The sequence below is a fragment of the Nicotiana tabacum genome, chromosome 23 (assembly GCF_000715075.1).
Source record: "Nicotiana tabacum cultivar K326 chromosome 23, ASM71507v2, whole genome shotgun sequence".
Taxonomy (NCBI): Eukaryota; Viridiplantae; Streptophyta; class Magnoliopsida; order Solanales; family Solanaceae; genus Nicotiana; species Nicotiana tabacum.
Window position 1 is genome coordinate 123,692,956 of NC_134102.1, and position 26,534 is coordinate 123,719,489.

At 38.0% G+C, this 26,534-nt stretch overlaps 2 protein-coding genes across 13 annotated transcripts; one reads left to right on the forward strand and one right to left on the reverse strand.

Annotated features, from left to right (window-relative positions):
* The first annotated feature begins 666 nt into the window (after positions 1–666).
* LOC107770417 (protein SWOLLEN 1) lies at positions 667–17,653 on the forward strand. Of its 12 annotated transcripts, none has more exons than XR_012705821.1 (16): positions 667–1,149; positions 4,476–6,340; positions 6,459–6,986; positions 8,511–8,821; positions 8,916–9,376; positions 9,955–10,007; positions 10,090–10,206; positions 10,266–12,136; positions 12,449–12,557; positions 13,621–13,795; positions 13,917–14,694; positions 14,806–14,873; positions 14,960–15,069; positions 15,271–16,086; positions 17,110–17,204; positions 17,361–17,653. XR_012705821.1 is itself a non-coding variant. In XM_016589728.2 (16 exons), exons 2-16 carry the CDS (start codon positions 4,486–4,488, stop codon positions 17,362–17,364), a joined length of 6,456 nt encoding a protein of 2,151 aa, XP_016445214.2. In that variant the 5' UTR covers positions 667–1,149; positions 4,476–4,485; the 3' UTR covers positions 17,365–17,653. The 12 variants fall into 12 exon arrangements, 7 of the variants coding, with proteins under 7 accessions (XP_016445214.2, XP_075102076.1, XP_016445209.2 ...); XR_012705818.1 differs by having other exon boundaries at positions 14,595–14,694; XR_012705819.1 differs by having other exon boundaries at positions 10,281–12,136; positions 14,595–14,694.
* A 1,127-nt stretch (positions 17,654–18,780) lies between these two features.
* Positions 18,781–25,369, reverse strand: LOC107770415 (O-fucosyltransferase 29). Its single transcript, XM_016589722.2, has 9 exons — positions 24,583–25,369; positions 23,119–23,209; positions 22,858–22,934; positions 22,637–22,725; positions 22,340–22,529; positions 20,776–20,957; positions 20,069–20,171; positions 19,329–19,657; positions 18,781–19,223 (listed from the first exon to the last, which is right to left on the reverse strand). Exons 1-9 carry the CDS (start codon positions 24,805–24,807, stop codon positions 18,812–18,814), a joined length of 1,698 nt encoding a protein of 565 aa, XP_016445208.1. The 5' UTR covers positions 24,808–25,369; the 3' UTR covers positions 18,781–18,811.
* Positions 25,370–26,534: the final 1,165 nt, after the last annotated feature.

The following is a 26,534-nucleotide window of genomic DNA, read 5'->3' on the forward strand; positions in this document are numbered from 1 at the left end:
TGAGAAAATATTTTAGCTGCTATGTTTGTTGGACTTCGGGCAGAAGTAATCGGCCTTTTGGAAGGTGTTCAAAGAAAAATCTTGATATTATTTAGGCAAAAGAAAAATGGTGTTGGATGTTTTATGGAGAGTCTCAATTCTATCAAAAATTCATAAACTATAGAAGTTGAAATAATAGCTCAAATTTGTAGCAGCAATGACAATTTCATAGAGAGCTGTGAAAACGGTGATGGAAGCCTGTAATTTTTTTTTAGTTTGGGGTGGGGAAGAAGGAGGTTGAATTTGGAGTTCTTTTATATATAAAATAAAAATAAATGATATTTATCTGATTAACACATCAGCGTAATTGAGCAACACGTACTGAAAAAATATTTATTATGAAGTGTATTTAGCGGGATGAAAAATCGGTACACGTTCAAGTGGTTAGGAGACATTTTTCACAAAAAAAGATCTATTGGTAACTCACCTGCTGGTGACTTTAAACGACCGCCCGTCGCTTTAAACCATAGAACAAGAGTCTCATTGGCTCCAAAATCACCAGAACCAATAATATACCACCACCTCACTATATTCCTTCCTTTTATTTTTGTGACATTTCATCCCTATCATTCCTCATTATTTACATAAAACTCCTCTAAATTTCAAAACCTTACATCACCTCTGAGATTTGAGTCATTTGACCACCTAGTTATTCCCTTGCTATTTACACAAAACTCCCCACTTTTTCAAAATTTGATCCGGTCCACGTGAGAATAAAAACAAAATTTCACACAGTAAACCCCTTTTAGTCACACACAGAGATAAACACACACTATTATTCCTACATATATATAAGCTCATTTTACACTCAATTTCAGTATTTTCTTCACTTGCTCACTTAAAAAATTCTTCTTCGTTCACCCAAGGGTGTGGAGGTTACAGGCGGAGATATTTATTCTTCCGACGTCGTCGTTTAGGTGTGCGTGTTTTTGGTTTTAAAGGTGTTAGGGTTAAAGTTAGGGTTAGGGTTTGGCGATTTGGGAGTAGTTGCGTAAAACCCTAGATGGTATGAAGCATCGCGTAGCTGATATCGTTTGGGCTGAGTTGATCGACGGTTGAGATCTCATCACCGGATGGAGGGAGGTTGCATCTCTACACTTAATTCTTCTGGTAACTGTTCATTTCTTCAGCCGTGTAATTATTTTTTTCGACTGTAGTTTTCATGGTAGTTAAATGCAGGTGTGTGACTAGTTCGACTTAGATTTTGTTGGCGATTACTTTGATTTTTATCTGAGTGTTCGCTTGAGTTTTATAAAAGTTGTCCTTTTTTGGTACCTCTGATTGCAACCGAGAAAAGGCAAGTTGTAAGATTTGTATGTGAAGGGGAGCCTTGGAGTGTGGCGTCGTGGAAGCAGCCACTAATGCTTACCTTAATGTAGGCGTCTACATCACATCCCTTGGGTGTTGTCCTTCCCCGGACCCTGCGTGAATGCGGGATGCTTTGTGCACCTGATTTTTTTTTTTTTTTGTAGGATTTATATGCCAGTAGAAATATAGAGAACTTTCAATATCAGTATTTTTATTATTATTACTATTATTTTTATAGAGTTAACTTATTTTTTGCTTTTATTTTTATTTGGTATGATGATGACATGAGTTGAGCTTAAATGGAGAAATATACTAAGTGAAGATTCATATAGTCGACCCTTACTTGTTTGGGACTGAGGGATAGTAGTTGCTAGTGTTGAAACAATGAAACTTTGGAGCGTCTTGGTGGTTACGGATGAAATTGTGATTTTTGACCTGGTAAAAAGGTAAAAAGTTCATTTCTTTAGCTCTGTACCTAGGTACCATGCCTACCTTTGCTAGTTGAATCCTTAATATCCATTTAGCTTCTTTTGAACCTATTCCAATACTCATTTGTCTTTTTCCTTATAAAAAAATACACATTTATCCTTTTAAGGCAAATTAAGGAGTCTTTACCTAGAGGTTCTTTACAATTTTCACCCACTGACAAATCTCTAATCAAAATATAAAGATTAGCCGGAAACTCGAGAGGGTCACCTTTGGAGAAGCTCTTGGCAAAATGGGGTCATTTTAGCACCCAACATTATGGCTTAGTGGTCAATAAAGTGGGTTGAGAACCTGAGGTCTCAGGTTCAAATCCTAGCGGAGACAAAAACAGTAGGTGATTTTTTCCCAATCTGTCCAAGCCTTGGTGGATTGAGGTTCTTGGTACCTGTTGTTGGTGGGAGGTAGTAGGTATCATGTGGAATTAGTCGAGGTGTGCGAAAGCTGGCCCGGACACCACAATTATAAAAAATATAGGGGCACTTTTAGCTAGCTGTGTTAGGGGAGAGTGGGTTGAAAAGGTTTAAGGCCTTTTTTTCAACCATCTTGTATGTTGTTTAAAACTTTTGTGCATCTGTTAGTATCTTCTATAATCTTCTGCTAAGTTGCTCCGACGCGATAGTTTAGGTGTCGCACCCGTGTCGACACGACACTAGTATGAGTGTGGATATGGGATCCGTACGGGATTTGGCCTAACAATTTTGGGTACTTTGACCACGACGAAAGAAAAAATTCGAGCTGAGATACAATTTGATTCACGAAGTCTGAACCAAAACTAGGATAAATTTGAAGAAAATAGCACACAGCCACACCTTATCTAGGAAATTAATTTCTGACTTATCTACAACTTGAGAATAAAAAAGAAATTCATACTTTACAAGCTATATGTAAGTATTCCACAAAAGTTCTCATAATTTAGAGATTTTTTTTTATTTTTTTGAATTATTTTTAGCCGGATCTCTGCACCCGTATCCGTATCCATCCCTGGTATCCATATCCCCGAATCTTATAAAATTACATCTCAAAGGGTCCGATCTCTGATCCATACCCGTGTCGGATACCCGCACCCGTGTCCGAGCAATTTAGATCTTCTGGACTTTCTTTTTAGTTAGGCAGCTTTAAGAGAACTATGAATGGTACAATGTTTTATTGTTTTGTGATAGCGGGTGGGTACAAAGATAATGGAAATTCAAAAAAAGAAAGCAAAAGAGAAAAGAGATGAGAAGATAATATACAAATATGATTGTTATAGGCAATAAATGGTGTCAGAAATCAACTACCTCATATTAGGGAATTCAAAGAAGCACCAGAACTGTTTGAAACCCCTCAAGAGGCAATGAAATCCTCGTGCAAGCTCCAATGAATGTTTTGTACAACAATGGCATACAACCATCACAATCTTACAAAAAAGAAGTATCAATCATCCAATTATCAAAGTTGTCTGAACTAAACCCTAAACATCCTATTTATTGTATAGGGTTATAATAGCTCCCAAGCAAATACTTAAAATGTCCCTCAAGCTAAGACTTTGCATTGACTAGTTGGGATGGATGGATTAATATGATGTACTTATACTGGTTAGGTATGATTTTTGTGGGATAAACATTTAAAAATATCAGATTGGAGTTATGGGCTACAAAGTTGAAATTTGAATAGAAGATGATCAAGAGTAAATAATGTTCTTTGAAAACGTTAATGACACGCGTCACTGCCTTATTGGGGCATGACATTACACATAGCGTGTTAGACATACTTTGGAAAGGTTTGGTGTGTAAGGAGTTGCCTGTGTTGGGGGTGTGTCAAAGGGATTTGGCTTCAAGGTTAGAGGGTTAACTATTTATATTCTGCCAAATATAAATAAAAACTATTAGAAGTTCTCTACAGCCTCAACCTAATTATTTTGTTTGCTGGTTATTTTACCTTCATTCATATATGAGTAATTATTGAAAATCGGTTGAAGGTTCTGAGGCATATTAATAGAAGCTTCATTTCGTGATGTGTTGTCAGCAAAGGATGCTTGGTCGTTTTTTTTATGTTGTTGGCATTATGCTTGTGCATTTGATATATTTCTTTTGTAGTGGTTCAATTGTGTTTTCTTTGGTTCACTTTGATGTTTTTCAAGATTTTACTTGGGGATAATTTTGATTTAGCACTAGTATTGTTGTCGCATCTTTGCATTGGTGCTTTTATATGGTAATCTTCCCACTTTATTCCATAATATACCATAGATGAAACTGTCACAATGAGGATGTTATTTCCTGGTAAAATCAAATTCCAGACATCAAAAAATAGTCTTGATACACTTTGAGACAAAGTTAACTTGGAGCCAAATGTTGATCTGCCACATTGCAAAGTTTCTTGTGAATTTGATAACAATCAGTAAACAATGATTACACTATATAATCTCACTTGATGAAGAAAATGAATATGATCAACCAAGTGGCAAACATTTTGCTTGAAGTTTAGCTCACATTCCAATTTATAAGTACAACCACAATACTTATCCCAAAAAGATACAACCACAAACATTTGGCTTTCAAAGTTTAGTTTCTTGGAAAGTTTGAATGGCTTAAGGAGGAAAATCTTTTAATATATACTCCATGAATTTCATTGTTAATCGTTTGACTAACTTATATGCTGTCCAGGGATATACAGATGGATTACAATGACAATGATTATCAGAGTCATTTAACTGGTGAAGACAGCTCCAAAGTTTCCTCTGTTTTGCATCCCTATGCGCTTCCCAAATTTGATTTTGACGATAGTCTTCAGGGGCATTTAAGATTTGACAGCTTAGTTGAAAACGAGGTTTTTCTTGGTATCCCCACTCAGGAAGACAACCAGTGGATAGAGGATTTTTCTCGGGGAAGTAGTGGAATAGAGTTCAGTTCAAGTGCTGCAGATTCTTGCTCCATACCAAGGCGTAATAATGTCTGGTCTGAGGCAACATCAACAGAATCTGTTGAAATGTTATTGAAATCGGTTGGGCAGGAAGAAATGGTTCCAGGGGACACTATTATTGAAGAGTCAGATGCTGGAAATGAATTGGGTTGCTTAATCCATCCAGTGGAATCTAATTTGAAGTTGGATGATAAAAGAGACGATATTAAAGAGTCCAGCTCAGCAGCGCCAGCAGATGAGTCGGTTGAGTTTACTGTTACATTTTCCAAGTGTGAGAGAACAGAGAGAGAAGGTAAACATATTGCATGCGCTGCGGAAATGCAGGCGTTGGAACGTATTGCCGATAGATGTTCTGACATTACTGGTGAGAGATGTTCTGGAGTTACTGCTGAGGAAAAGTCACAGACTGAAATAAAAAGCATTGATGAGAATCTAGGGGAAGCTAAAACTTCACAAGATGAATTTCTACCTGATAAATCTGATAGACATCCATCTGTTCCTGTAATTCAAAGTGCAATTAACGAGTGCATAACAGATGCTCGTCCTGTGAGTGTGGAGATTTTGGATAGTCAGCATAATTTAACCAGCTGTCATAGTGGAAATACAAGTGGTTTACCAAGTGAACATCACAAACCAGAGGAGAAACAAATTTCTGTGAGTAAAGAGAAGAGTATGGGTGATGAAAAGCTGTGTGGAAGTGGCGTTGAAAGTGAAACTTGTACCTCTAATGCCAGTCCTCTCTCTCTCGCTGCTTCAGAACTGGAAGTAGTAAAAGAGCTTCCAACTGATACCAGGATGATTAAATTACAGGAATCTTGCGTGCAAAGGAACGAATGCAGTCTTACTGCTGATGGGTGCAAAGAAGATGCTTCTTCTGTTGAACCTCCTGAGATCTGCGGATTGGTGACGGTTTCCTCAAAAGCCTCGGAAGATAAGGTACAGGCTGAAGGTAATAGCATACTCTGTGAGGATGAGGAGGCATCTATTAGTCAGCATTTAGATTCAAGAGACACCGAGGACCAAGAAAATGGCTCCAAGGGTCAGATGGAGGTCTCTGCTATGCAGATATCAGATGGACTGAATACTTGCACTGAGAAAGAGGAGAATATTCTTGAAAGTCATATCCCACTTAATCTTGGTATGTCAGAGGCATGCACAATATCAGAGCTCTCCGAGCTGTCAAAGCCGAATAATGGTAACGGTAATTGTACTTATTCTCTGGAAGGTCCGAGTAATATACAAGAGGCATCTATTTCTGCTCAACTTATTGTGGAGAGGCCAGTACCTGAGAATTTAGAAACTGGAAATGATGCTGATAGGGTCTCCAAGGGGGATGCATGTGCTGGAGACCGCGTCTCCTCGTCTGTGCCTGTTGGATCGATGGACATATGTGGAGAAAGCGTCCCTTGTGTGGTTGATGTTGATACTACTAATGAGGGTGTCTCTAGCGGTAAGGAAAAGGAAGAAGTGCTGCCAGTAGAAAATGAGACAGAGAGATCATGTGAGCGTGACCATGGGGTTAGATCCTCCTCTGTGGGTGAAGAACCTGAAAAAATCTCTGACCAAGGTCATGGATCACAACTTGAATCTTCCACATTGATTAAACAAGGTATTATTTTCTATTTCTCATTTTAGTGCTTAAATATTGTGGACCGCCAAATGTGTTTTAGAAATTTAGCCTGTTATTATTTTTTGCTACTTCTTACTGGTACTTGGTGTGACTGCAGCATCAAATGCTGGGTTTGAAGGTAGGAGCTTAATCTCAGGTGGCACACCAGTGAGTATTCCGAGTGTTCCGTTGCCTTCTGGTAGTGGCACTATTGCAACTGAGATAGTTAATCAGGATGAAAAGCTGAAGCCAGTATCAGTTTTGATGGGTTCAGAGCATTTGGCAGAAAAGGAGGAAATGGAAGTTGTTCCCAGTGTAGAAGCAGAAGTGCCAACACTTAAGGAGTCTACTGCAGGCCGTCCAGGTCCCCTTTCCGCTGATGAAAAAGATGCATCTGGTGACTGTCATATGGAAATAGCACCTGTGATTGTTGATCAGAACATTTCTATTCAGGGTAATCCCGACACAGCAAGCCACGTTGAGCAAGCAGCAATTGCTGAAGCAAATAGCGAGTGCTGTAGGCATTTTGAAGCATGTGCAATGAATAGTGGTTCAACCATCAAAAAGGGTGATGATGCTGAGGCAGCGGCTCTTGCAAGGAATCAGGATATAATTGTAGAAACAGTGGAATTGGGAAAAGTTGGAGGTTGGTCTTTTATTTCCGGCACTCGTATAATTATATCTATGATTTGTTGGTTGCTCAGTCATTATCATTTATTCTTGGAAAATGGCCTTATTTAGGTATACAGTATACTTGTCTCCACCTTCCCTTTGCTCCCTCTCGACTGTGGTAATTTAATATATAAATTTTGTTTTAAATTTTCTCAGTTGTATCTAGTTGTATCTACCACAACATCTGGTTGTTGTTTGCTAATGAACTATTTACAAACTAGTTTTCTTTCTCATTTCATTGTGAGAGAACTTGTTGTTGGTGAACATTTTGGACTTCTATGTTGACTATCAGTGTTGTCAAAGGCGCGCTTAAAGCGTGCTTAAGCCCTGAGGCGAGGCACAATATATGCTGAGCGCTTAGAGAGTGCTTCGCCTCGCTTAGAGAGCACTTCAACACCATCATCAAGGCTCTAAGGCATACTTTTCCTTACCAATGAGCGTCATCCTAAGGAGGGGACACTAAACAATTGATATTTCATTTTATCGTAATTTGTTTTCAATTTCTTTGTCCATATATCTATTAGTCATGCTTATAATTATTAGTCTTGGACTACTAATACATAATTGTATTTTTCCCTCCACTCGCACCTTTCTTCATTAAAGTCCACGTTTTATTTGCACTTTGCGCTTAAAGACCCAACGGACCTTAGAGCTTTTTTGCGCTTTTCGCCTTTGATAACACTGTTAACTACTGAAGAGTTGTCTTTGTGAACTGAAAAACATGACATAAGCAGTGGTGTTTGCATTTCATTGAATGCTTTGTGGCCTTATGAGATCCCCATTTATTATGTACCGCAGATGGGTATAATACTAATTGGTCTCAGTGTCCATCATCTTTTGAAGTCGATGGCGTCATAAAAACTCTTAGTGAACATGGGCGATTTGTAGGTTACTTGTTGCTGTTTTATCTTTATTTGCATATTGGGATGTCAAGTTATGCATACTTATATTCTTCTGCTTTTTCTTTTGTGCTTTATGACCTGTTCATTCTCTCTTTAGAACCAATTGTATTACTTGTTCAGTGGTCAACTGATTGACAGATTGAATTGTCTTACTGTGTCAGTTATCTATGCCAAATGGAAGAATTTAAACATGATCATAGGGCCTTATGAACTCAAAGATAACTTGGATTCTCTCTCTCTCTTTCTCCCTCCCCGTTCCATTTTACCAAGTACCTATTATATGACATTATGAGAATAACTTCACAATTATGAGTTTATTTTTAAAAAAAAACGGATAGAAGAAGAAAAGGGCTTTGGACTCATTTGAAATTTTAGAATCTCTCTTGGTCGGGAAGGGCTGATAATAGATAATGGTTTAGATAGAAACCTGCAATAAGGATCATTGCCCGGGTGGAGTGCAATATATAGCTTCGGGTTCCTTGAAAAATTCTAAATGAGAATTGAAAAGATTGGTAGCATTCGACGCCTGTTATTTTCCGCGAAAGACCTTTTTTACAAACAAAAGGAGTTTTGAAATGATTTAGTTGCCTTTGCAGTTCAGGAAAGTTCTGACGTAATTGGAGGATCTAAACATGATTCTGCTGCTCTCGTAAGTTGTTCTGCTCTTTCACCAAGTGAAAAGAAAACGGCAGAGATTAGAAGTAGTGCTGTAGTTGAGAATGTTGCTCCCCTTGCTGATACAATTGAAATTGGTGGTAAAGCGCAGTCCACCTCCATAAGTTCAGGAGAAAATACTTCCACTAAAGCAGATAGGAGCTTTACTTTTGATGTAAGTCCATTGGTTGTTAATGCTAAGGGAGAAGCGGACAAATCAATCACCAGTACTCAAGCTTCCCAACTAACTGAGGTCTGCATTGTCTTCTACAATCGTATTATTTTATTTTGTATTATGCTTCTTATAGCTCCTTAATCTGTTCTGACTATCTCAGTATGAATTACAGTTGAAGGCTGGGGATGGACTGCTTTTGACATCTGGCAGCAAACAAATTGATACTAAGATTGTGCAAGAAATTTCTCTTGTAAGTCCTCTAATAACTGACAAAGCGGCTCAGTCTGGAGGTGCTAAGGGTGAGCGCAAGGCAAGACGTGGCTCGAGTAAATCAAGTAAAGAAAACCCTAAGAAGGGAAACCAAGTGAAGGAAATAAACTCATTGAAGCAGTCGGATAGAAGAGACAAATCATGTGCTCTGTTTAGCCCTTCTGTTGCTGCGCAGAAATTGCAAATTGAAGCTGGAAACAATGAGCGCAATATTACAAAGTCCAATGGGGCTGTTTCCTTTCCGTCTTCAAGTTTACCGGATTTAAACACTTCATCTACTGCATCTGTATTGTTTCATCAGCCTTTCACAGATCTGCAACAAGTGCAACTGCGAGCTCAAATTTTTGTTTATGGGTCTCTGATGTGAGTCCTATATGCCACGTTCTTAATTTATATGCATATGTGCTGGTAGCTATCCACTATAAAATAAGACCATGTAGTGTAAGCACAAAAATTGCCCTAGAGCATGTTTGGATTTAGGTATGACTTCATATGGCAGGTGGGTAGGAATGCTTGTTTCTTCTTTTTTGATGATGGGAATTAGCAACAAAACTTTCAAACCACCTACTACTTTCCCACACCAGTACTGCATATAAAGAAAATTATAAAGGAAATAAGAAAAAGGAGAGAGTAGACTTTCGAATTGACAGGATAGATTTTAAGGTAAGAAAAGAAAGACAAAGAGAAGAGTTATTTAGATTGATAGGATAGACTTGGAGATGATATTTTTTTTCTTCCAGTTTCGTTCAAGTATATAGTTTTTAGTTCAAGGAAAGGAAAGAACAGCTACTATTTTGGTGGGTGTCCAATTGGTCTGATTATTTGATGTTGCTAGACCAACTCACTAGGAATGCATACTGGAAGGATTATGGAATAGCCTGCCAATCTAACATGTATATGATGTATATGTTTAATTTCATTGTTTCCAATGGTTGCTGCAGACAAGGTGCTGCACCGGATGAGGCTTGCATGATTTCAGCTTTTGGGACATCTGGTTGGTTTGTCTGCTTGTGTTAGTTATATTTTCATGTTTTACTTTCTTTTCTAAAACTTGGACATGTGATTTGTTACCTGAGGCTCTGCAGATGGAGGGAGAGGTCTGTGGGACCCTGCTTGGCGTGCGTGTGTTGACAGGATTCGTGGACAGAGATCTCACACTGGAAACAATGAAACTCCGTCTCATCCACGTTCAGGTAGAGAACATCTCTATTTTTTTCCCCTTCATGTTATGCTGCTACTGATTTTACTTTAGAAATGAGAAATGCAGGTCCCAGAACTCCAGATCAAGCTAACAAGCAGGTTATGCATCAAAATAAAGTTACTACTCCGGCAGCTGGACGAGCAAGCGGCAAGGCTATCAATTCACACGTTGTTAGTCCTATTATACCACTTTCATCCCCTCTTTGGAATATACCTACCCCCTCGTGTGATGGGCTACCATCTAGTGGCATGGCCAGAGGTGCTGTCATCGATTATAAGGCACTTTCTCCTATGCATCCCTATCAGACTCCACCAGTACGAAATTTTGTAGGACACACTGCCTCTTGGCTACCGCAGGCCCCTTTCCCTGGTTCCTGGGTTGCTTCTCCACAAACTTCTGCCTTTCCTGCATTGCCTGTTACAGAGCCTGTGAAATTAACCCCCGTAAAGGAGTCGTCCTTGTCCATTTCTGCTGGTACAAAGCATGCAACGCCTGTTTCGGTGGCTCATGCTGGGGAAAGTGGTATTCTGGCTGGGGCTTCTCCGCATGATGACAAAAAGGCCTCAGTGTTGCCTGCTGATCAGAAATCTAGAAAGAGAAAAAAGGCGTCTGGTACTGAGGATCGTGCCCACAAATCTTTGCGTGGTACCTTTTCTGAATCTGTTCCTGCCCCTGCAGCAAGTACTCAGTTATCAAGTAAAGCCCCGGCATCTGATAACTTTGGCCAGTCATCATCGGTTGCTGTTGCACCACTGGTTGCTCAAAGCCAGACAGGACCTGCATCTGCTCCCATACTTGGCCATTTTTCAACGTCAGTTGTCATTGCACCTCCTTCTAGCTCTGCCCGTATAAACAATTCTGATATACCGATCATCTCTACTCCATCTTCTACTGATCTCTCTAAGAGAGAGCTTTTAGGAAAAAAGGCTTTAACTTCGGAGTATTTAGGCAAAGTTGAGGAGTCGAAGGTGCAAGCAGAGGAGGCTGCTGCCAGTGCTGCTTCTGCAGTCAGTCACTGCCAAGATGTGTGGAGCCAATTAGATAAGCAAAAGAATACTGTTTTGGTGGCGGATGTGGAGGCTAAGCTGACATCTGCTGCCGCTGCTGTAGCAGCTGCTGCTTCTGTTGCAAAGGCAGCCGCTGCTGCTGCTAAGATAGCATCAAATGCTGCAATGCAAGCTAAACTGATGGCGGATGAGGCATTGATTGCATGTGGAGTGAGCAATCCTGATCAAACCAATGCTGTCTCTTTCCCTAATATGAACAACTTGGAGAGTGCCACTCCTGCTTCCATATTGAAAGGTCGAGAAGTTAGCAATAGTTCTGGTTCAATTATATTCGCTGCTAGGGAGGCTGCGAGGAGAAGGATTGACGCTGCTTCCGCTGCATCAAAAAATGCTGAGAACTGGGATGCTATAGTTAAGGCTGCGGAACTGGCAGCTGAAGCTGTGTCACATGCTGGAAAAATTGTTGCAATGGTTGATCCTTTGCCCCTGAATCAATTAGTGGCAGCTGGTCCTGATAACTACTGGAAAGTTTCCCAAGCACCCTCTGGGCATGGTGGCAAGGCTAAAAAGGTGAATGGGGATGAATCTGGTATTTCAGTAGTCCAAAAGATTCCTGGCATCTTTTCCAAGAGATCTGAGGGTCCGTCTGATGAAGACACAATCCCTGCTTGCGAGCCTACTGGTGTTTCAGGCAACATGGCAGAGGACAACGTGAGGAATGAAGAGGTTATTCAAACTCCCGTTACAGGTGTTGAAAAGGATGTAAGAGGAGCAAAGGGTCATAGTATGCCAGAGATGAGTAAGGCTGCAGGCCTAGATCCTGAGTCATTGAATGACTTCAGGTTGGCTTCCGATGATGTGCAAGCATGTGGAGATGCTGCAAGCTCTAAAATGCAAGAAGGGTCCCTTGTGGAGGTATGTTAATAATAACTTTATCAGCCTTTGGCTGCCTTATTACTTGTATGATACTCGGTGTAAGATCCTATTGAAATGGGTAGTTCCTTGAGAATTTCCCATTGTTCTTTTGCATCGGATTGTTTTCTGTGGATTTGTGCATGTACAGAAGCTATACATTTGGAACTTGCGCTTTTCTTCTTTAGGGAATTTATGGACTCTTATCCATCATGCCCCATTTTCAGCGGCGCTTCAGTGTTTATTTGTTTGTTTATTTTATTGATGATGTAGCTCATTGCTGATTTAATTTATTAATAATTTTTGTACTGACAGGTTTTTAAAGATAGTGATGATGGTAAGAGAGCCTGGTACTCAGCCAAAGTGTTGACTTTGAAGAATGGAAAAGCTCTCGTTTGTTACACTGACCATCAATCTGATGAAGGTAAGCTGAAAATGATACATTTTTGCAAGTAATTTGATTGGCGTGGAGAGGCGTTGGTCTTGAGTATTAGGGGAATAAGTGAAACTTTCCTCTCCAATTATTCATAGCATCTGGGATGAGTAATTAGTGTTCAATTTGGGATTTTTGGATGCAATTGCTGCTAGGTCTAAACATATCGCCATGCCTATGCTTGTAAGTTCAAATTTTGTCGATGCTTGTTAGCATTACCATAGGTTGGGGGCTTGAGTTGAGTCCTAGGGGGGCAACGTTGAAAAAATTCTGTTGCCCTGTCGGGGGGGGGGGGGGTTAGGCAGTAGGGGTTTACCCAATCAAGAAAATTCATTCTCTTTTTTGGACTCTATCAAAGAAAAGAACCCACTAATGGTGAAAATGCAAACAAGAACTAGATGATATGCATCTCTTGTTATGTCTTAACGATAGTAGATTGAGTTGGTTAAGCAACAAAAGCTCATATCTTAAAATTAGAATGTGAGCTGGAAGTATGAGGCCATTTACATTTTACAATTGTAGTATGGCCTTATGGAATATTGCATTTCCCAAGTTGGCTGGAGTAATATTAGAAGTCCCTTGTTTGTTGGGCATGTGGTGGTTAGTGAACATCTCGTAGTTAGTGACTTCTAAAGTTCAACCAGGAATTGACTTCTAAAATTCAGCAAAGACTTGCTAAGCACTCACTTATCTATTCTTTGCCTTAAAGTTATGTTTCTTCAATTTTGGTAAAGACCTTGCCTTTTTTTCCTTTTCCCTTGGAGTTTCTCATTTAGTTCAATAGATGTCACAAGTGGTAAGTTAGAACTTCTGCTCTTCGTGGAATCTAAAGTCCAACAATTGTTACCTGGAACTCAGTACTTACATTCTTTTGCCTTCCATAAAATCTAATTTCAAAGTTTGTCATGACCTGACCCTTGTTTCTGTAGTAATCAGATAATTTAGGTCGTACATATGGAATATGACTAGGAAGCCAAAAAACATCATTCTTTGTTGTCGTTATGGCTAAGGACTTTGTGGATTAAAAACTGGTTTATACCTTCGAATATTTCAGGGCTCGAACAGTTGAAGGACTGGGTACCTCTTGACGCAGACTGTGACGAAACACCAAGAATACGTCCCGCACATCCGGTGACTGCTCTGCAAGGAGCAAAAAAGAGGCGAAGAGCAGCTGTTAAGGAGTATACCTGGTATGTAGGAGATAGAGTTGATGCATGGATCGACTACCGGTAAGTTCCAATCTCTTTTTTATCACATTAAGTCGCCAATTCCCTTTCCTAATGATTGTGAGTTCAAGTTTTCTCCTTCAGTCCTTGACAATTAATGCATTTTTGGGATGTATGTGTGTAGGTAATATATATGCATCAGAACAAATTCTTTGATTTATGACATATCCTTTTGGTTAAATTATTTCCTGCATTTTAAGATGATAAATGCTAAGTTGGAGAAGGGTAGAGGGGCGAGCCCATAATCCTCAAGTTTTGAAGGATGTGGATGGCCCAACGGATCGGCTTCAGACTGATTTCTGTGTCATAGAAAAAGCAAAACAATTGATAATAGTTTTTGACTTGTGGCATTATAAGAATATTGTTCGTCGACTTTTGAATGTCTAGAGGTCTTATTATCCTCTGGGCTTTATTACATGTGCCCAATATCACAATTCATGTTACGCTAATAAATTTACATTGTTGAACAAGCACTTTTCTTGATAGAATTTGTAATGTAGTTCGCACTGTGCTTCCAAAAGAAATAAATGTACAGATGAAATTTTATTATTTTTGATTTCATTCTCAAGTTCAGAAAGCAACCAGAGCTTCAGTCTCGTGGTAGGATCGCAACGTGTGATGTTTGGGTTAGGCACACTTTGCGGGTTCAAATCCCGCCACAGACAATCCTGGTACTTAAGTGGAGAAGGATGGAGGGGCGAGCCCCATTATCCATCACGTTTCGGACCTAGCCCTTGGGAATTTCTCAGTTATACAAAAATGGAAGTAATTTATCCTAAAATCCTGGTTTTTTTTATCTCAGTAATTCAGACTTTGTCAGGTCAGAGTTGGCCTGAGGAGATATATTCTTTCCTTGTTTTTTCTTCTAGTTTTCGCCGACCCCAACCTGTTTGGGACTGAGGGTTAGTTGTTGTTTTTGTTGTTTTCTTTTTAGTTTTGTAGTTTATTATATTTTCTCAATATGAATTTCATTTTCCAACATCTCGTTTTCTTTGCCCTATCCTGTGTCTTAGCTGGCGAGAGGGGGTCATTGCTGAGAAGAACAAAAGGGATGAGACTACATTTAGTGTCAACTTTCCAGGTATTTTTAATGTTTGAAACTCAATTGTTTTCTACCATTCTATGTGGTTGATTAACTGGTAAGATTTTCTTGCGTCATTTCTTCAGCTTATGGAGATACTGCAGTTGTCAGAGCATGGCATCTCCGACCAACTCTTGTATGGAAAGATGGGGAGTGGGTGGAGTGGTCCAGGTCAAGACATGACTTCTTGTCCCAGGTCTGCATGTATACATAGCTTCTAGTCTTCTCTTTTTATCAAATCATCAAGAATTTGATTTATTCAGCTTAGTTGTTTATCTATGGTCAGTGTGGTGTCCCTTATTTGTGACTTTGTTTATTACCTAAGTAGTACCTAGTTGTTAATCTACAGTCAGGGTGATGTGCCTTATTTTGATCTAGTTGTTTATTACATAAATAGGGCGATACACCTAAGGAGAAGCGAATTAAGCTGGGAAATCCTGCTAGTGAGGATACAGGAAATGACAGTCTCTCAGAGAAAATGGTTCCGTTGGTGCCAATGACAAATGAACCAGCAACGTTGCTTCCTTTGTCTGTCAATGAAAAAACGTTTAATATTGGGAGTAACAAAAATGACAATAAGCCCAACACACTTCGAACAATGAGGTCTGGTTTGCAGAAAGAGGGATCAAAAGTTTTTGGTGTTCCTAAGCCAGGAAAGAAAAGGAAGTTTATGGAAGTAAGCAAGCATTACGTTTCTGACAGCGCAACTAAGAGTGATGCTGCACATGGTTCAGCCAAGTTCACAAAATATTTGATGCCTCGAGCAACAGGAGCTGGTGGATGGAAAAACAGTTCTAGAATTGACCCGAAGGAGAAACAAGTGACTGAAACTCGACAGAAACCTCCTAAACCCAATAAGCTTCCTAGTTCAAATAGAAATTTGAAGGATTATAGTATTACTTCCGCTGGAGATGCTAGCGGAGCGGTAGGTGATGCAGTCAAGTATAATAAGAGTGAAGCACAACAGCCTAACGTGGTCAGTTCTGTGGCAAATGCTGAAGGCAGAGCTGAAGGTCCCATGAAAATTTCTTCAGAAGCTCTCCCTGCCAACATCGCCAAGAAAGCTTCAGCATCATCTTACAGAGGTGAGGGCATGAAGAAGAAGATCCCTGTATCTAGTATGAAGTCAAGTAACGTTGAAGTAAAGGACAAATTGATACATGAAGTTAATGAACCCCGGAGATCAAACCGAAGGATTCAACCAACCTCAAGGGTAAGCCTTCTCTTTGATTTAAGTATACTCAACTTCTGTGAGGATGGACTCTTTCTTTTATCAGCAAAAGATAAGTTTATCGATTTCCAGCAACAAGTGAACTGCTGGGACATATATATACACAGTGTGTAGCTACATCACAGGTTGTGCTAAAAAGTTTCAATCATGGCTAATAACATTAGCTTAAGCCATATTGCACAAAAAAAAGTAAAGCGGTACATCATTGTAGTTGCAGAATCTTTTTTGCTGTAAATATTTGTTGTGTTTCTGTCCTTCAATGGAGAATGGACGTTCTTTGAGCATTTTTGGGGGTTAGTTTTCGGGCAATATTGAGATTGCTTTAGTAAGCACGTTGCTAGCAATTAGTGCAGTCTAGATTAACTAATATGTTGAGCGAGTATTTTTGAGAACATTAGTTAAGCTAGCATAGGTTTCCAATATCCTAAAATTAGGTGTCAAATGATTGGAGGGCGTTGAAGCAGTAGGGATGTTTTTTGTGTTAACCAATGAAAAAACATCATTAGAACATAGAAACACCTGCATCATGAAGAGTCTAAAGCGAATTGGAGCATAGACAGTTTACTTAACCTGTTGTGTTTTAAAGTTGACCACCCATTTCCTGCTTGTTTTTCCTTTCACTGCCTGATTTAATTTGTAAGCTGGAGAAGAAACAATCTTTCATATCATGTGGCCGTTTTGAAGTGTGCTCTTGGTATGCTCTTTGGAAGAGAATGTTGGGAATTTATATTGTGCCATCAGTAACCTGGCCTCCACCATTACAGTGCCATCCTTTCCCACTAATTTTGCTACCAAGTAAGATCGAAGTCAGCCCTTTTATATGTCATTTCCATTACCAATTGGAAGAAATCACCCTCCGGCTATTCATGGCTGCCATTTATGTTTTGTATAAGTTGTCTTATTTCATTAATTAATGGTACTCAGGTAAGCCTGCATATAGAAGGTTAAGATAATTGCTGATTAAGAACAAAAAAGTTAAATTAGTATTTGATTTGTTACGTGCAGTTATTGGAGGGACTTCAAAGCTCGCTGATCATCTCTAAACTTCCATCTATTTCACATGATAAAGGTAACAGAAGCCACAGCAGGGGTGCATCAAGGTAAGTTTTGAAATACCTCCCATTTGAAAAAGAAAATGCAGTCAAAAAGATTCGCGTGTCTTGAGTTCTTTCACTGATCTTTTCCAGCTTTAGTATGTTAGCCAAACTATCGGAAAGCAGGATTTGGGTTGTAATATTGCTCTTTTTACCCCGCAGGTAATATTGAAGGTGGAAAAGCGCTTATAAATGTTTCTGCTCAGCCCAGATTATCTAAATGTAGCTATTAGGATGCCTAGCGTTTAATGTTTTTTCCTGTACATTTAATATAGAGATGAAAATTGGGATGGGAAGTTCTCACTTCCTGGCTGTAAAATTTAGGCAGTAGATGTCCATAATGATTTAGTCCTTTCCAGAATTTGTGGAGGACTGTTCTAGCTGGAATAGGTTGTAAATGACTAAATGGGACTTCTTCATGTTGGTGGTTAAAAATTGCAAGAATTATTTTGAAACGATCTGTCTTCAAATATTTGCAGTCTTCGCAGGGTAACAATAATACTCTGGCTATTAGATGTTACCTTGGGACTAGAAGGCTGGTCTTATACCTTCATATGCCATTGGAAAATGCCGTGGAAACAATTTTCATTTTTAGTGGTTGATGCTTACTATCATTGCTCCAAACATAGTATGCAACCTTTCCATCATATATTTTTTCGGTCACCATTCTATCATTTACCTGGCTCAAAACTACGCAATTATAGGTTTTCACGGCTCCTTTTAAGAGTGAACAAGTGATCTTTGTACGAATAATTGGACTGCTCAATTATTAATCCTTTCTGGTTCTATTATATAACCTTTACGACTATTGCAGGCTACATCCGAAGAATAATTATTCCCTTAAAACTGAAGTCTCTGCAGTCGAGAATCAACCTTTTTCTAGTTAGGTCTGGAACTAGAGATTAATAAAGGGGGACAACCTAAATACCACGCATCTGATAGGCTAAGAAAGATTCATTTTAGGCAGAGAATAAGTAGGGAAAATAATAGTATTTAGCCGATGTCAAAATAATAGTCGAAAAAATTTATATTGTTTGTATATATATATATATATTTTGTATGTTATATACAAAAATTATATAAATTTTATACACTTTTTTAGTTAAGGAATGCAAATAGTTTCTGGAACGGGGTAAAAGTGGAAAAAACCCAAATAAGAACCTTTTGGGCCAATTGATCAATTGAAATTATATGCAAGTGATTATTATGGAAATACTAAAATGGGAAAGGCAAGGCAGAATGTGAGGAAGCCCCGTGGTATTCAGGTCTGCTTTTGATGAACCAAACTGTCCTAATTGAAATACATATCAAACAAACGAGACATAGTGAAAAAGGTGCAGAATATATATCTTCAACCAGGCAACATAAGGCCTCACTCTTCTCCCTACAGTCCTATCTTACAGAACGTATATGAACAATTGCAGATCACCAGAAGTTACACGATTTGCTATACAAAAGCAGCAAGATCGGAAAAATTGAGCATTGAAGATGCTACCGAGCACTGAGACTCCAGCTTCCTGAAGTCATACAAAGTGAAAAATCGCAGCCTGTTGGAGAGGACGAGATAACCATAACAATGCTAGCAAAACTGATAACCTAATCACGATATTTATTTAGTCAGACAAAGGATTATCAGGGTCAATCTCTTCTATTAGAGATTCATGCCCTTCCCTCAATCTCCCTTTTCTAAATTTCTGTAAGCTTTTCTCATCCAGGTTACTGCTATTGGATAGGTACCTATATCTTGAATCCACGACAGTTGGATTCCTTCTCGAAAACTGATCCTTGTTCTCTTTGCTTAATACATTAGAATAATTGTATGGTTTCTTACAGATACACGACGATGGAAATTCATGGAACTCTCCACGGCCTGGTCTCATTTCCTCTGGATCTCCCATGAAACCTCTTTGGCATGATTTGACTTTTCTAGAGAATGTGGCCCAATCCATCTTATCTCGTGCCATGAACAAAGCACTGAGCCTTTTGGCATTTGGTCTGATCGTCCTCTTGTGCCCCATGTATCTCCTTTGGTATGAACAACAAAACAATGAGTATCAAAAGGACAGTAATCCCTATCATGCTACGTCGCTAATGAACAGATCAATAAAAAAATGGACAGTAATCCCCCACCTTCTACCGGCGAGGATCTTTGCCATGTTCCCGTTATTGTTAGTGACAAAGACATCACTTTCATCACATACAATGTAGTCAACTGCAGCAAGTCGAGAAGAGTAGGGGAGAAATGGTTGAAGTTCTTCACTGGCAAGCATCTCTTTGGTATAAAAGTTTGGAAAAAGCTCTCTTAGAGGCTGCAGAGTCTTCTCTCCACCATATATTTCACCAGATGCAACATAAAGGTACGTGTCATTTTTGAAGCCAAGAGCCCGCAGCATAAGCCCGACTTCATGAGGTGTTAGTGGGCATTTCCCTCGTGTTCGCTCTTCATCAGGGCTCAACTCCTGAACCAACAAAATGTACAGAAATTTTTATTGGAGTTACTGCTTTAGTATATCACCAAACTTTCCTTTCTTGTTGTGGAAATTACTTTGCAAAAGCAAGAATGAAGAATTCATTGTGACTCAATCGCATTGCTTCCCTAAATATTATGCTTTATGTATTCAGGCTAAACTCCAAAAGAAATAGCATTTCAAAATCCTAAAATCCCAAAGCAAGAGACAGTGCTTGAGAAGAATAATGAAAGAGGCTGCCAGCAAGGAAGTAGTTCACAAGCTTGGCAATAAAATTGCAGCTCTACAAATCCTAGACACACCCTAATATGCAATAGAGACCTGATAGCACAGAAGTGATATCACCTAAATTGGCGTGTAATAATGGGCAGGAGCGCAATTCTTTAGTGATAGAGATCTTACAGGTAAAGTAGCCCATCGTTTTCTTATCTCACCCAATTCATATCTTTCCTTGTCACCCCCACCATAGTAGCAGCCAGAGAATGCCAACATATCAGGTTCAAACCTACAAAAAATAATCAAAGCACAGCAGAGATGAACAGCCAGTAGAAATCATAAAGTCGAAGGGGATCAATATTGACGGAACATAAGTGTTAAACGGCATCAGTAAGATTCTAAAGCTTCATCCTGTCTAAATTGAAAACTTATGCCACACTTTTCTACTAATTTCTAAGCAAATAATGAAGGCAGACACTCAACTACGACCAAGAATGAAGCTCAAAATACAGGTCCCTTCTTACCAAAAGGGAACACAAATTTATAGCCTGTTCTAGTTCATTTTATCTTTTTCTACATAAGCGACTTTTTTTGTTATCTTCATCATTATGCCACGGAGAGAGAACTACTAAGCCGTAACCACTAAATTGAAGACTAGATCCCCCTCCCTACAGCACAGCAAACTTGAACAGAAGTGCGCATGACTAGCTCCATTAAAAATTAAATATATACATGTCAAAAATGATCATGCTAAACTTAAGAGGCCTAAACAGTTGCAACTTCAGTTCTCAGTTTTACTTTTAACCAATGGTGCTTTCTTAAATTGCAAGGAAAAAAATTTAAGCTCAGAGAATCAGAAGGCTTAACTGTTTAATGCACTAAGTCAAACTAACCTCAAGTGAACTGCAATGAAACGTTTTGCCATCTTTCGCATGCGCAACACAACTTTCTGACCAAGATTTCTTATGGGTTTCGTGAATCTTAAGGCATGATAATTCACACGGCAACGCAATCTTTGTAGCTCTTCGTCGAGGTCATTAGCAAGTCGATAATCAAACTTTGTCAACTGAAGAACCTGCATGCAATTCGGAGCCCAAACATCAATAAAATTTTAACATAATCATGCACTTTCCAGAATCTTGTTTTCACTTTAATAGACTTGACCAGCTTAGGTGAACTGTGATGTTGATGAACGAGAAAAAAAATGAAAGCTCAATTTAAAGAACATATTAAAAGAGTGAGCATAGGTAGACCACTTTCCAAGAATGATACTTTTGAGGAAAGCATAAATAGATATGACTAACTCACTTAAAGAAAAATTGCTCAACTGCTAAGAATATCAGTGAAATTAATTAACGCAGATATTACAAGCATCTTAGGAGTCGTTTGGTTAAACGGATACATGACAACACCGGGATAAAATGTGGGATTATTTTATCCCGCATTTGGAAGAACTTTTGATTCTGGTATAAGCAATCCCAGGATGGTTTATACCACAATTATGGTTTTATTTTTATGCCACTCTATGTGGAATGACAATCCCGGGATTATTAATCGTAGGATAAACCAACAAAATGACACATTTGCCCTTCTCCAAAGTTCTTTTCTCGAAGTCCTTTAAGAAAGCTAAAGTTAAAACTGAAAATAAAAGTTATCTAGTGTAAAACCAAACACATGTTTTATAGTATACCCGTATATTACATTCTTTTGTCCAATGAATCAAAAATCTACAGACAAAAGTATATCCACTAAATAATCCAGTCAATATTTAATCCCTGCATTATAATCCCCATATTATAATCCTAATATAACTTGTTCACAGACCAAACAACTCCTTAGTAGCTCAATTTATTACTCTCTTTTTTTTTGATAATCGTGGTGTACAGGCTAGCTCGCGCACACCTCAACTAACTCTACTTCCCCATTTACCGAGCAATATGATTTCTTATCCTTTCAAGCACACAATTATAGACAGAGTCCTACTACAGATGCCATGATCAAGTTAACGAAATGACTTTAACAAAAGCCTCAACACTGAATAGATATTTATGAAACAAAAGACAATGAATAGCCAGAGTGTCTGACCATGCCATTAATTATCTTTTATAAATTCCAACCCCTATTATACGGCTAGGCCCAAAAAGAAATGCAAAAATGATAATTTTTTTGCAAAAGAACTGACTGACTTGCAAACAAGTTTATCCATGTCTGAAATTGAGAATGGTTAGGTCAGACAATGGCCTAAGCTAATATCAGGAAAACAGAGAGAGATTTAGATCTTATTCAAAGTGCATCTTTGGCTCTTGCAACTCGACATAGTGCTCACTGCTCACTTAATAGGAGGTCAGGAAGCAAATGATACAACATTTCCTAAAGTGCATTACTATTTCTTGGAATCATCAGCTCTAACAAGAAAATAACAGCTAGCTTAGTAAGCTATTTTGTGTATTCACTTACCCGTCTTCTTAAGAGTATAGGCAATACTTGCTCCAAATAATATTCAGGCTCAGATTTTCTAGGAACTCGCATGGTATATGGGGGTTTTTCCATTGACGTCATGACCTTCTCTGGAACCCTTTTAACAATCGTGACATCTTTTGCAAGGTAAGAGATGAACCAACCGACGTCAAAAATGTTGACAAAATCACTGCAAGTAAACAAGCCTCGGTAAGAAAAAATCACAAACTTGCTTAATATACTATGACGTTAAGAAATACACATGCTCTACCAATAAACTAAAAGAAGCAGACAAACCTGTCATCCTTCCAAAATGAATGATGATCCAGTTCAGGTACAACTAAAGTGGCATTGAGTATCCGTGCAACAACTACAGCATCAGTTATCTAATAAGCAAGATATACATTTCAAATTTCAGATTATTGAGGTGTGGAATTAAAATGATTAAAACAAGAATATCACAGAGGCCCCAAAGATAAGTGAATGAATAAATGTAAAGTCAAGTAAAATATACTTACACCAGTTCTTTGCTGGTTGAGACCTCCACTAGTTGCAATAAGCAGATATCCATTTGAAGATCGCTCATGCACAGCAGCTACATTTAATTTTGGAAACATTATAGCGTCAAATCAGGTTCATGTTTAAACCAACGAGTTAACTCAAGCCAATAACAGAAGGACCATAATTGATATTTCACATACCTTTAGACTACTGGAGAAAAACACTATGTACCTTTAGAAATATGCAAGGATACCATGTAAAAGCACTAATAAACTTACAAGCAAAATGAGGGCCTCTCTCACTGCATCCGTAGTAAGAACTTGAATACCTTGATTTCCAAATGTCAATTTGTGCACGATGACCTCCATCCTGAAACATGTCATAGAACCAAAATGTGATGCTTAAATATACCAAGACACGCATCACAATAACTTAGCCTTCACTGTCATGCATGTTAGTGTCATAGCCACAAACATTTGCTTTTCCAATTAAATTTTGGGCCATACCAGCAATGGCAAACTTCTCCAGTATTTTTTATCTAATAGAAGAAAATCTTTCGATGACTCATCCACAAAGATCTAGCACAAGAAACGAAAATTTCTTTCCTTAATATCTACGAGAGTTCATTTCCACATGAAGATATGTCCCATCTAATTATTCTACTACAACTATATGCCTCAATCCCAGACTAATGAAAGGGGCTAGAATCCTCAATATGCATTCTGTAGCATTTCGACCACTCTGTTCGATACTAAATAATTTAACTGTTAATGCATATTAGGGGTTCTTCGAGGGAAAAAAAAGACAAATTAGGAGAGTGTTCTAACACTAGTAGTTTCCTACCAACATACAAATCTCTAACAAACCAAAAAAAAATCCCTATATAAGTGTAATATAGCATTTTAAGTGTAATGGCATTTTCTTTTATTAAGTACTGCAAATCTAACAGCATTACTAAGACTTAATCCCAACTTGCAGGTGTCTCCTATGCAGATCTTTTTTTTGTTTTCATTGTGTTATTTTCTTCATTGTTTTCATTGTGTTACTATAGACCCTTGTGGTCCGGCCCTTTCCAGGACCCCGCGCATAGCGGGAGCTTAGTGCACCGGGCTGCCCTTTTATTATGTTATTTTCTTCGATGAGTCTGCATGTATTTCTAAGAGAAAATAGGTCAAGTAGCACTTAAGGATGTTGGCTAGCGGCCAATGAAGTGCGAGGAGAACCACGAGGTCTCGGGTTCAAACCAGCAGGAGCAAAAAACACTACGTGATTTCTTCCCATCTACCTAAGCTTTGGTGGATAGAGTCACTCGGTATTTTTGCCGGTGGGAGGTAGAAAGCATCCGGTGGAATAGCCGAGGTGCGCAAGCTAACCGGACAGCACCATTATCAAAAAACCAAAAAAATAAATAGTAGATCAACTTGAACAGGGTTTCTCAAAAGATAGAAGAGCTCCCACCCCCCTTAAAAAGAACACTAACACATACATTGAAAGAGGCCAGTCATCAGCACTTATTTTCCACATTCTAGCTATATGTGGGAGTAAGGGTTGAAAAAGATCAAAATTTTGAAGACTGCATTATCAAATACATAGCTGATACTCATTTAGCTAAATGGAACATTCCCCATTTCCTCAATCTTTTTTCCATTTTTTCACAGACCCTTTTCCTCAAAAATTACACTGAAGCATAAAATTGCCACAACAAACAAAAGGGTGAAAATCTAACATTTTTGTTACATTACCAGCTTATAAAACCAAGCCCGTTTGACGAGTCGCTGAGAGTACCATTCAAGATTAGATGCCACGTGTCCAGTGAAGAGTGAAATCAACCCCAAAGCAAAAAGCATGAACCCGCAAATAGCTGTCCATGAGATCGGCCGACGCGCCGCCGCCCCCGCCCCCAACGACGGCCCCGACGGCCAAATCTTGAAAATGACACTATATCTCCACACTTTGGCCACCCCCATTTGTAAAGATACTAACTTTCGATCTTCTATTACCCTTTTTTCTCATATTATTACCATTACCATCAAGAAATCATATAAAAACTAATAAAATGCTTTAACTAAAATTACACTTCACTGTGCTCTCTCAATAAATGAGCTTTATTTCAGAAAAACCCTAATTGGGTTTTCACTGTAGAGGTGGGGTTTCAACACAAATGACAAAACTGTGTTAACGAAACTGTGTTGAGCTTTTTTCAAAGGGGTGGAGTGTGAATAGTGAATACGCTCTGTGGGTTCTTTTTTTCTTTTTGATTTTCCCAAGAAAAATAAAAGAGAATATTAGTTCTATTAAATTAAAATGGGAATGAGAGGAAAGGGTGTGTAAGAAGAAAAGTGCATAAAAGCCATAAATGGAGGTGAATGAATGCTTAAGAAAGTAAGCTTAGGCTTCGCTTATATGTTTTCCCCCGTTTATGAGGAATGATGATATGAGATGACGGTGACAGTAACTAACTAACGGCGTTAAGATTTGTGGGAATTGGAAACTGAAACTCTGCTGCTTTCTTTCTTTTCTCTCATATTCGGTGCGGTCCCTAATTTGAGACTCTATTAATTCGGATTTGTAACTTGGTATTGAAAAATCTCATTTTGGGTAAAATGCCATTTAGTAAAGTAATTCTATTCTCTGAGCCCAAATCATAAATATTTATATTTATATTATTATAAAAGCATGAATACAATCTCGGTTTATAAAAATAATTATAATATTAAGCATAATAACTCATAATAAAAGGACATAACCGAAACTCTAGATATTAGCCTTATAATCCTATTAGTTTTTGGACATAATACTACATGTTAGGAATCCTATTAGTATAATTACTTTCGGTCTTTCAAATTCATATAAAATTGAATAAGTAAAATATCTTAATTAGTCGTGTAATGATATACTTCTTAAAAATTCCTATTACTAATTTAATTTGAAAACGTATTATAATATTCTATTACTAATTTAATTTGTGAATGTATTATATTGTCCAAATCAATTTAGAAAAATGAGAGCATATATTATTATAAAAGCATAAATACAATTTTAATATATCAAAATAGCCTTAAAATATTAAACGGAAGAACTCATAGGAAAAGGACATAACTGCAATAACCTATTTTTTGGACTACAATATCTTCTATGCTAATTTTTAATATTTAAGATTTTAAAATCAATAAAATTTTGTCTGTTAAATTCTTATTAAAAATATGTAGGAAGGTTTAGTAAAATCAATTTTATTAGAATCCTCCGTATTGGCAATACATTACCACTCCATAGTATCCAATACGAAGAAAAAATAAAAGTAATATTAAATGAACTGCATAAAGAGTTGAAATTGAGAAAAAAATATCCCCACGATAATATATTTTTATGTTATATTTGAACTATTTTTCTACTCAAAAAATATTTTTTTATCACTTTTTCGTATAATATTGAAAAATACCCCATTATTAAACAACAACTAAGAAAGTATTTAAGAATATAAATGTGTGAGAAAGAGAAAAAAAATGGTTGGTAAGAGTCAATACCAATAATGATTCTACAAACATAAAGATCTAAAAGTGAAATGTCATATCGATCTTTTATTCTTTGAAAATAAAATTTATGGTGGATAAAATTATAATTAAGATTAAATGTTCAAAACAAGAGATGAACTAATATTAAGATCTGAATAAATATAGAATAAATTATTTTTTAT